This window comes from Erinaceus europaeus, chromosome 9 (genome assembly GCF_950295315.1).
Source record: "Erinaceus europaeus chromosome 9, mEriEur2.1, whole genome shotgun sequence".
NCBI lineage: Eukaryota > Metazoa > Chordata > Mammalia > Eulipotyphla > Erinaceidae > Erinaceus > Erinaceus europaeus.
In genome coordinates, this window is record NC_080170.1 from 104182867 (window position 1) to 104194505 (window position 11639).

Here is an 11639-nt window from a genome sequence, read left to right on the forward strand (position 1 = left end):
GAACAACATTTTACATGTCCTTTTGCACAGCAAAAGATATAAACATCCAGCTTTGAGAACACAGTTATGTACAAAAAAAAATGTCAAAAATACTTCACAACAGTGCAAAAATAATTTACACAGTATCATGGAGTGAAGGCTTTGGAGCAGGAGGGAGCTGTGTGTTTCTAAACTCCTTCTGAAACTATCAGATACCTTTAACTGTAAACAAAATGCAACTTTATTTTCATCCCCGCCACAAAACAGTTATCTGAAGAATTTGGCAGAATTTCAAAGGGTCTGATTCTGAGGTAAACAACCCAAGTTCGTGCACCAGAAAGACTGGGGGCAAGGAGGTGGCTTTAGAGCCTCAAACATTGCGAGGGCAAACTCTTTGTTTTCAATGATAAGTCAGTGTCAGGGCCTCCAGGCTGGAGGGGAAGGGGAGGAAGTTCTGCCAGTCTGCAGGCCAGAGCTGCTCCACAAACAGGAAACTGACCGAGCCACAGGCACCTCTAGCCTCTGTGGGTCCTTTCCTGACCCTCCTTGCCTGTAACCGTGGAACCCACAAGTAACCTGAGCCCCACTTCGAACAGTACCAAGTGTTGACCAAAAGGGCCGGGGGGACACTGAGTCTTGAGAGGCCCATGTCCCCTATTCCGGGGAAAGACTGGGGGTTGGGAAGTGGTAGTGATGATGGATGGAGCCTTGTGGTGGGGCGCCAGAGGGCACACAGAACACTGCCGAGACATCTCAGCCCGAAGGGGTCTGGTCTGAGCTGGCACCCATGAGCGGGCAGGGCCGGTCCCCAGCAGCCGGGGCCGCGCTGGCATCTGCGCCCCCACCTTCAATGGAGCTCTCGCTACCCGTGCTCTCTCCCGACAGCAGGCGCGTCACCCGCAAGTCAGCCTGCAAGCTGCGCACATCGTTGCCGAAACTGAACTCCCCCAGGTCGCTGATGAGCTGCGACAGCTCGGCCTTCACGTCGGAGGAGGCGCTGCCCAATAACAGAGGCGGCGGCCCAGCGCCAGGTCCCCCTAGCGCCTCCTCGCGGCCACTGTCCAACGTGTCCAACAAGTCCCCACATTCGAAATGCATGGCCACCACCAGCGCCCTCGGCGCTTTGGTCTCCTCCTCGTCCTCCTCCTCCAGAGCAGCCTGGTCCCCCTCCCCTGCTCGGTTACCGTCCTCCTCCTCCTCTTCCTCCAGGCAGCCCTCGGCGTGCTCCTCTGCCTCTTCCAGCAGCTCCTGCTCCTGCTGTTCGCCCAGCAGGTCCTCGGTGATGGAGCCGAGCTTGGGCGCGCTGCGGCTGCGCTCCACTGGCGGCTTGTAGCAGCAGGGGCCGTGCAGGAGCAGCTTGCGCAGCGGCACCAGCGGAATGGTGTGAGCGCCCACCAGCTCCTGCTGCTGGTGGCGCGCATCGTCCCGCCGCTTGAGGCGCTTAAACTCCGCGAGCGCGTTGGCCGACGTCTGGTAGAGCAGCAGGGCCATGGCCTGTGCCTTCTCGGGCTTGGACACGAGCACCGCGTGGCAGCGCAGCATGACCGCCTTGTGCTTCAGCTCGTGCCGGTACACCCAGGCAAAGACCTTGGGCAGCCGCGTGTCCGCCACGCAGTAGGTGACCCGGTGCAGCAGGTAGAGGTGGCCCGGGCGGCGCAGAGCGCGCTCCTCGGCGTGCACCATGCGGATGCCCTGCGCGCTCACCGTCAGCTTCATCTTAGTGCCCTGCCGGCCCGCCTCACTCTTGCTCCAGATCTTGCCCACGGCCAGATCGGTGCAGCCGTCACCGCGCGCCTGGATGGTGGTGGCGTTGCCTAGGTAGAGCACGGTGTACGTGGGGTCCTCGCTAGTGATGTGGAGCTTTTTGCGCTTGGAGCGGAACATGCTGCCCACCCGGCTGAGCGCGCCTTCAGGGCACGCCCGAGCCAGCGAGCTGAGCGCCGAGTAGTGCAGGCTCACCGCGTAGCCCTTAGGCTTGGACGCCTGCCGCGGCGGCGCCTCGGCCAGCAGCTCGAACTTGTGCTTCTTCCACGGCAGCATCTCCGAAGGGCGCCCCCGCGCAGATGGGCGGCGGCGGTGGGGCGGGTGCGAGTCCGCTGTGCCGCCAGCCCGGGCCGGGCTCGACCCGGGCAGGACCGCAAAATAAAACTCCGCTGGGAGTGGCCGGGTGGCAGCGAGTACGGGGCAGAGGGGTGGGGAGTGTAGTGCTGGAGAGCCCCGCAGGGGTAGAGATTTCTAACAGAAAAGAAAATATACAGCAAGAGGGGGGTGGAGCAGGAGGGGGGGTGGCGCAGGCAGATTTACTCCAGGTAAGGAGGAGGGCAGGGCGTCTCAGACAAACAGACCGACAGAAAGACGGAAGGAGAGCTGATCAGAGAACGTCTCAGGAGAGGGAGATGAATGCGTGCAAATAAATAGGAGCCCCGGCCAAAGCAGCCGGGAAGGTGCGAGAAGATGCAGGGACTCTTCAGTGAGGGAGGAAAGCGCCCCCTTTTCACACGTACACACACACCCCTCCCAAGGCCAGAGAAAGGAACTGCGGAAACTCCACAGCGAGTGCGTCCAGGGGCCGGTGTTCCCCACCCCCACCCCCCAAGACGTGCGGGAAACAGCCCCTAGGCGAGGCAGGTCCCAGAATCAACCGCTCGCCCCCGGCGCGGCGGCGCGGAGCAGGGTTGCCAGCCGCGGGGCCCCGCGCAGCGCTCGTGCCGGGCTCACTGCATCGTCGCTCCCGCTGGGCGCCGGGCGCTCCGCCTGGGCAGCGCGGGGCTCGGCGGGCGGAGTGCGAGCATGGCCGGCTCCCGGGGCCGCCGCTACCTCATGTCTTCCACTCCCGGGATGGTGTGCGAGTCCGCTCCCGGGCTGCCCTCCGTCCGCTGTCCGCCTCTGCAGCGCGCCCCTCCGTTGCAAGAGAGGTGGCCGGAGCGCCAGCCTCACATCCTTGCCGTCCGGGAGGAAGATCTCGGGTAAATATAGGCCGGCGCGAACCATTCGCCGCGCAGGGGGAGGGGGGAAGCGGAGGCCCCGAGTCCGGTGCTGACTCTCGGCGGGTTCCAGGGCTCTTAAAGGGACCCGGCTGCAGTCCCTGAACAAGGGGTCGGGAAGACAAGTCTACTCTGAGATCACATCGCAGATTTACACGCCTCTTCCATCTACAGAAATCACCAAGACTTGGGGATTGACCCCCGCCGGAAAGACAACCTGAATTCTGACACTCCACCCCCAAGCAGAATTGCAACTCTCTGATCAAGTGCGTGTCTCCACCGAAACTTCTGGGGGAGTCTGTGAAAGGTGGGATTTAGAATACAATTTCCTACACACACACACACACACACACACACACACACACACACACACACACACACTAATGTTTGAGAGGATAGTGGTTTTTGTTTAGTTTTTTTTCTTCTTCAGAATTTTACTCTTTGGAAGAAAAAGAAGTGGTGGAGAAAACAAAGACATCATCTTTCCATTTCCTAAGCAAAAATAAAATGAGTGGTAATAAGATGAGTGAACGTCACAATATGGCATATAATCAGTACACGAAATGCTTCCTTCTCTTAACCCCAAGCAGTACCCATTTCTGCTGCCCGGGTGCAGCATAGAGCCATTTCCTGAGATATGTACAGTTTCTAAGAAATGCTTGTGTGTCCTTAGAACTCAGTTTACTCTAACAGGCCAGTCATTCTGCTTATCACATCATCAACACATTTTGGATAAGAATTCCTAGTAAAAAATCAAATGGCATCTTCCATTAAGAATGGCAAATAATGTCCATTAAATATAATAATGGCATTAACAGGAGCCAGGAAGTGGCGCACCTGGTTAAGTACACACACATTACAATGTGCAAGGACCGAGGTTCAAACCCCTGGTCCCCACCTGCAGGGGGAAAGCTTCACAGAGTGGTGAAATAGGGTCCTAGCGTCTCTTTCCCTCTCTATCTCTCCCTCCCTTCTCAACTTCTCTCTGTCTCTATCCAATGATAAACCGATTAAAATTAAAATAATAATAATAATGGCATTAACCATGATTTTTTTTTCTGTGCCAGCTGGAAAACAGTTTGAATTATTTAGCCAGATTGGCCTTTGACTAGTTAGTCATTTCTGGGCTGTTCAAACAAGCACAGCTTAATAACTGAATTCATGAATGAGGTACACCTGTGCACACAGTAAGCCAGTGTGAGCTGACCACCCTGGGAAGACCCAGAAGCTGAAAGCAGAAACAGTGTTGGCAAGGGAACTTAGGAAAGGCTCCATGAAATTAGTGACATTTGAAAGATGATCAGTTATTTCTCCAAGCAGAAAAGAAAGGAAGAGCTTTATGGATATGGAGAATAGCAAAATTACAGACCATGAATGTTGTATGCTTTACATTGGGTTGTTCTAGATCTCCCCCGCCAAGAAAATTGGATCAGTCCTGCTAATTTCGTGGCCACTTGGCCCCGCCCCAAGGAACCCGGAGAGGGTTCCAGAGTTCCAGAGTTGGAGAGTTGGGGAGTTCCAGAGTTAGAGAGTGCTTGGCACCGTTGCAGGGGAAAGAGGCAACAGAGTTCTGTTTGGTGATTAGTTTGTCTTAGTTTATGAATCGTTGTTCCTGAATAAAGAAATACAGCTTCCCTGCCCAGCCGTATGTCTCTGCGTCTCTGTTACCCGCCCGTGAAGCTAGCCCTGCCAGCTGGAGTCGCCGAATTTTAACAACACATGAAAATGCAGGTACCATGCATATTGGAATTGAGTTTAATTATTTCAACAATGAAAGAAGAAAACTCCTTCATCAAAGAAAACCATTTTCTGATCATAATTTCGGAGGCCCATCTAGCGTCTAAGAAAAGAAATGGTTGGTCTTCTCATGGCTGAGTGCAAGGTGTCATTGGACCAGAACTACATAGCTCTATTCAGCAGCTATACTCATGGGCTATTGAAGGTACTAACCAGGCACAGCTTTAGAATGAGCTATTTAAGGCCACGACACGTCATTTAAATTAAGATTAATTGCTCTTCTGCTCAAATTTCTGGAGTATGTTGTGGACATATACTGCAGTAGTACATGCTTCAGACCAAAAAAAAATTAAACATATATGTCCAGTGAATACATACCTAAATAATTGGCCCATAATCTTAAAGTCTGAACAACACAAAAACAAGCAGTTTGTATTTCTAACTTGTTCAAAGGTTCAGGAGTCAAGAAGCTTGGGGTGGAGAGGGGGCAGGGGAGAATTAGTGAATAGAGCTAAGGTTGATCTCTGCTCTGCTCTGCTCTGGCCACCAGCCATGGCCTGTCATGGTGGCAGGTGCCAGTAAATCAGAGGAGCATGGAGGACCCCATTGGGAGAACAGAGCATTAGCATCAGATGCACCGAGCCACAGAGCAGCTACTGTAGGCAGGGCTTTGCTGCCTCTGAACTAATCATTACTGAGTAATACTGAGTACTGAGTAACTACTGTTACTTCTCGGTAAACATGCTTTTAACTTCAGCACAGAAAAGCTTCAGACAAATGAGACATCTAGGTGTGTGAGTGGAGCATGGTGCCTGTGCTCAAAGGCCCAGGAAGAGGCCCAGCTGGTCAACCCCTCTGAAAGCTCATGGCACAACCAAGGATGAGTTTCTTTAGCTGAGATCAGTGAGCCAGCCCTGCAGCTCTGAGACACAGAACAATATATGGAAGAAAACATCAGCTAAATCGAATTAAAAAAGGGGTTAGGAAGGGGTCTGGTGGTGGCACACCTGGTTGAGCACACACATTATAGTGGGTAAAGACCTGGGTTCAAGCCCCTGGTCCCCACCTGCAAGGGGAAACTTCACAAGTGGTAAAGCAGTACTACAGATCTCTCTCTCTCTCTCTCTCTCTCTCTCTCCCCTCCCTTCCCTCTTGATTCCTCTATGTCTCTACCCCAAATTTTAAAAGATTATATTATATTATATTATATTATATATGAAAGCAGCATTATCACTATCCTGATCAGAAAATTGACAGTAATCATATAACTGATTGATTTGAATCCTAAACAACTAATTTACTTACCTATACTTTGCATATATATATATATATGTATATATATATATATATATATATATATATATATATATATATCATAAAAGAACATATAGGAGGAAAAGGGGTTAGGAACCCATCTGACAGCAGACGTCACTTTTTATGACACTGCTCCCTCTACTGGTGCCAGGAAAAAGTACCGTGCTCTGGGATGTTTCTCCTAGAACTGGATAGACCAGTGGTTGAATCAACAAGCTGCCAAGTCAAAACCTGAAAGAAAGCCAGCCTCAAATTCCACATATGAGAGTCACTGTCTTTAGGTCCCTGAAAATTTTCAGACTAGTTTTCTCCCACTTATTTCCTGTACAATGTCTCTCCTTCTCAGCGTCCCACCTTTAGTCTCCACTGAATGCACACTGGATTCAGAGGTTACAAGTAACAAATCTGGGAACTTCAAAGACAGTCAACAAATATTTGCTGAGAGTCTACTGTGGATATGATACAATTGCTACAATACAGAAGGAAGACAGATCTGTTCTCTGTTGCAATTTGTACCCTGTGGGGTGACAGATGGGGACAGAACTCTCTAGCCAGGGCTGCCCATTATGGCAGTCACTAAGAGGCTAGAAATACTGACAGTGTAATTGGTCCAAATGACCTGTGATGCCTGTGTGAAGTACTCAGTGGATTTTGAAATTTTAGTGAGACAAAAACAATATAAATAATCTCAAACAGAATTATTTTCATCATTCTGAGTCAATGTTTTTAGATAGAGGGAGAGAGACAGAGACAGAGGGAGAAAGAGGAAGACACCACAGCTTCTTCCAGCTGTATGGTGGGGGAGCTAGGCTCAAACCTAGTCAGACTCGTGACAAAGTAGGTACACTAGCCAAGTAAAGATATCTTGCCCCACCTCAATTCTTTTATCATAATTATATAGTGAATACTAATATTTTAGCTACATTGAGTGAAATGGAACTGTATTATTTAATTAAGTTTTCCCTTTTTAATTCTTGAATGTGGGTATGAGAACATTTACAGCTTATACCCAGACACTGCAGAACCAGGCTCAGTGCAGGTCTAACGTGGGGATGGGTCCGGCAGGTTCCCAGTTCTTTCTAGGGTCATACAGTGGGTCATAGCTCTATGTGGCCACTGTATGACCACAGCTTCTTATTCTTCCAGCCCTCTCAGTTTTTTAAGAAATATTTTAAAATTTTAATTTGATTAATTTATTTTGGATAGAGACAAATTAAGGGGGGGGTAGAGCAGGAGAGAGACAGAGAGATAACCGTAGCACTGTTTCACTGCCTGTGAAGCTTTCCCCCTGCAGGAGGGGATTGGGAACTTGAACCCAGGTCCTTGTGCATTATAGTATGTGCTGTCTACCACAGATTCAGCAGCTATACTATTGAACGTATTAACCAGGCACAGCTTTAGAATGAGCTATTTAAGGTCACGATATGTCACCAGTTCCACCAGCTTTTTCTACCAGTTGCCACCCAGCCCCACCAGCTTTCTCAATTGTGACGGAACTGAAAGCTTGTATGGATGTGAGCCAGGTTTGGGGCACTTTGTCACAGGACAGCAATATGCCTCACATGCAGCTGCCTCTTCGTTCTCCTGACTTTTTCCTCTCCTACTCCCCTCTGTCTGTGAGTACCTTGAATCCTCAGCCATTTTCTATCTGAACCCAGAAGAGGACCTGGTGTTTTCTCAAGAAAATAAAAGAAATCAGAGAAACCTTAACATGTGCCAACCCCAACTGATCCACTCACTCAAGGATTCCCATGCCTATCCCTCCTCTCTTCAGGACCAAAAGCCTCTCCTCCTCTGAGCATTTTCCCCTCAAATCCATCCTCCACATTTTTACCAAACTACAAACTTGACCTTGCACCTCCTCCCATTATAACCACTTCATGGAGTCCAGCCAACCTCAGGCTCCAGCCCCAGCTCCACAGAAGAATGTCCAGGTCTGGCACCTGACTGGCCCAGCAGCCTCATTTGTCACCTCTCCCAGTCTTGTCATTTCTTCTCCAGCAATGGAGAGCAGCTTGTGCTTCCACTCATGGTCTTGAAACTCTCCTGCCCTCCTGTCCTTGTCTGTGGGGTTCTATCTAACTGGAATAACTACTTCCTGCCACTTCCCCCGACTGACCCCTACTCAGTGGGAGTATGGATTGACCTACCAATGTCCATGTTCAGCAAGGAAACAGTTTTACAGAAGTTAGAACTCCCACCTTCTGCACCCCATAAAGAATTTTTGTCCATACTCCCAAAGGGATAAACAACAGGGAAAGGGGTCCAGGCCCTAGCGCAGCAGATTAAGTGCATATGGCACAAAGCACAAGGATCCTGGTTCGAGTCCCCAGCTGCCTACCTGCAAGGGAATCTCTTCACAAGTGATGAATCAGGTCTGCAGGTGTCTGTCTTTCTCTCCCCCTCTCTATCTTCCCATCCTCTTTCAACTTCTCTCTGTCCTATCCAACAACAATATCAATGACAACAATAACAATAATAACAACGATAAGGTCAACAACAAGAGCAACAAAATGGGGGAAAAATGGCCTCCAGGAGCAGTGGATTCATAATACAGACACCAAACCCCAGCAATAACCCTAGAGGCAAAAACAAAGACAAACAAACACAAAAATAATAAATAGGGGAAGTAAGCCAGAGGACTTGTACCATCATTGTACCAGCTTCCAATGAAGTATTTGTCACTAGGAGCCTTTGTTTTATACCACTGATGAAAGAGAAGGGAATCTGGAAAACACCAGAGGAATACAGGCACTGTTTCTCTTATTTGAGAGAGAAGAAGAAAAAGGGAAAGATACCCTGAAGTAGCAGTAGGTGTAGAGGTGACTTAGAAAGGCAGTGAAGGCAAGACCATTGAAAAATGGGCAAAATTAAAAAGTTATAGGACATATACTCAACAGAGTATTATTCAGCAATAAAAAGATTCTGTGTAGTCTCCAGGAGGTGGCACAGTGGATAAAGCACTGGATTCTCACCATGAGGTCCTGAGTTCAATCCCCGGCAGCACATGTACCAGAGTGATGTCTGGTTCTTTCTCTCTCTGCCTATATTTCTCATAAATAAATAAATTATTTTAAAAAATATTCTATGTCCTTTGGAATAAAGTGGATGGAATTGGAGAATATTATGTTTAGTGAAGCAAGTCAGGAGGTGAAGGACAACTAGAGGATGGTTTCACTCATATGCTGAACATTGAGAATTAAGTATACAAATGTGAAAAAATCAAAATGTCAACCTGTCTCTAAGACTGTGGGAGAACTACAGAGGGTATCTAAGGGGATACGGATGGGGGACACAGACTTTTGGTGAAAGAAGTGGCGAAAAAAATAAATAATTAAAAAAGAGAAATGGAACCAATAAGGCTCAAAAAAAAAAAAATGGGCAACACACACACACACACACATACACAGATGTAGATAGATAGTTATAGAATAAGCCCATATCTGTGACCTTGGGAGAACTCCTGCAGTTTACAATGGATAATATGGGGACACAGAACTCTGGTGGTGGGGACTGTATGGAATTATAACCCTATTATCCTATAAATTTATAAATAAATATTATGTCAGTAATAAAAATAAATTTAAAAAAAGAGCCAGCTCAGGCAGCATCTGTTCCAGGAAAATGTTCTGGTCCTCCCCTGTTCCTTCCCCTTGCTCTGCTTGCTATGTATCTCAACCTCTTCACTTACCTTGTCACCTTAGTCCTTCCTTATAGGACACTGAGCTTCTTGAGGACAGTGACTCTATTTAACTCATCTTTCTGTCTCCCATCTCTTCTCATAAAAGCCTGCAGCCAACCAGTTTACGGTAGTGATGGCCATACCATTAGTATGTAGTATAGTTCCACATGTCTGTCGAATGAGCACTAACCATGTGTGAATTCCACCACAGCCAGACTATATAAGCACAGACTTGTCAGAACTGAAGAGTTTCTACAATTATCTAGTCAAAGCAGCCTCACCCCCAATTTTAAAGACGAGAAGACTGACATCTGAAGAGAACAGGGACATGGTCATAGAGTAGTTCAGTGGCCAAGCCAAGACTGGGATCTCTGGGGTCTGATTCTATTTAGGGCAATTTCTTTCAGCTAAACATAAAGTCAAAGGTCTCTATGCACATAGATGTGTAGGGAAAAATGTTCTACACTCTCTCCCATTCCCCAAAGGGCTATTTTAGGGGCTCATAGATTCTTGACTAAACAGTAGCAGCCTTGACCAGCCAGATTTCTCCCCCTGACCTTAATGAGGTGCCTGTCACTGGGTCCCTTTAAGACAAAGTCCCTTTGTGATTGGCTGTCACTGCCACCAAAATGGTGAGAGCCATTACTGTCAGCATGAGCAGGATCTATGTAGTGAGACTTTGGTCTCCCTAGAAGGCAAGGTCACGCCCAGGTTCATGAGAGCCTAGTGATTCTTTGGAAACTTCTTTTCTGCTCAGTAACCTTTGACCTTGCTGAGGTTTCTCATTTCAAAACAATGAGATTTGTGGCCGTTCTTACTTCTCTGAAGGTTGTATTAAGTAAGACAAATGAAATTGAATGTGTGGGGCAGATGCTTGGCGATTTTCAGACTGAAAGTAGAGAGAATATTCTACAGTCTATAGTTGAGTTCAACTTTTAGTTTTGAATTTCTCTTTGGACATGTGGACTTGGGCACCTCCTTAGCTATGCTCTGCAAAGAAATTGGCAAAACCACAGCCATTCTATCACAAACATTAACTGCACTGCCCTCTCCCCTCTAGGAGCTGGGGAGATGCTCCTGGTCCCCAACTTATGGAGTTATAATCTGATGTACAAAGGATTCCAGCGGTGAGCTGGGCGGTCACACACCTGGTTGAGCACACACGTTACCACATGGTAACCTGCAGGGGAGATGCTTAACGAGCAGTGAAGCAAGTCTACAGGTGTTTCTCTTTCTCTCTCTCCTCTCAATTTCTGTGTCCTATCAAATAAAAGTAGATAAATAAATATAGCTTCTGAGAGAAGTGGATTCATAGTGCTGGCACCAAGCCCCAGCAATAATCCTTGTGGCAAAAAAATAAAAATACTCCATGTTGTATGCTTTACATTGGGTTCTAGTTCTCCCCCGCCAAGAGAATTGGATCAGTCCTGTTAGTTTTGCAGGCCTGCTTGGCCCCGTCCCGAGGAACCCTGAGAGAGGCTTGCAGAGTTCCAGAGTTCGGAAGTTCCAGAGTTCGAGAGTTGGAGAGTTGCAGAGTAAGAGAGAATGCTTGCGCCGCCACAAAGAGACAGCAGAGTTCTGTTTGGTGATTAGTTTGTCTTAGTTTATGAATCGTTGTTCCTGAATAAAAAAATACAGCTTCCCTGCCCAGCCGTACGTCTCTGGTCGTCTCTGTTACCCGCCCGTGAAGCTAGCCAGGCCAGCTAGAGCCGCAGAATTTTAACAACAACTCCAGAGGTTTATTTAGTATGGTGCGGGGCTAAAACTTTGGCATAGGGAGTCGGGCGGTAGTGCAGCGGCTTAAGCGCAGGTGGCACAAAGCGCAAAGACCAACATAAGGATCCCGGTTCGAGCCCCCGGCTCCCCACCTGCAGGGGAGTCGCTTCACAGGCAGTGAAGCAGGTCTGCAGGTGTCTGTCTTTCTCTCCCCCTCTCTGTCTTCC

At 48.5% G+C, this 11639-nt stretch overlaps 1 protein-coding gene across 1 annotated transcript; it reads right to left on the reverse strand.

Annotated features, from left to right (window-relative positions):
* Window positions 1-202: 202 nt before the first annotated feature.
* Window positions 203-2024, reverse strand: FAM43A (family with sequence similarity 43 member A). The gene has a single exon (XM_007517420.3). It carries the CDS (start codon window positions 2017-2019, stop codon window positions 733-735), a length of 1287 nt encoding a protein of 428 aa, XP_007517482.1. The 5' UTR covers window positions 2020-2024; the 3' UTR covers window positions 203-732.
* Between the last annotated feature and the right edge of the window lie 9615 nt (window positions 2025-11639).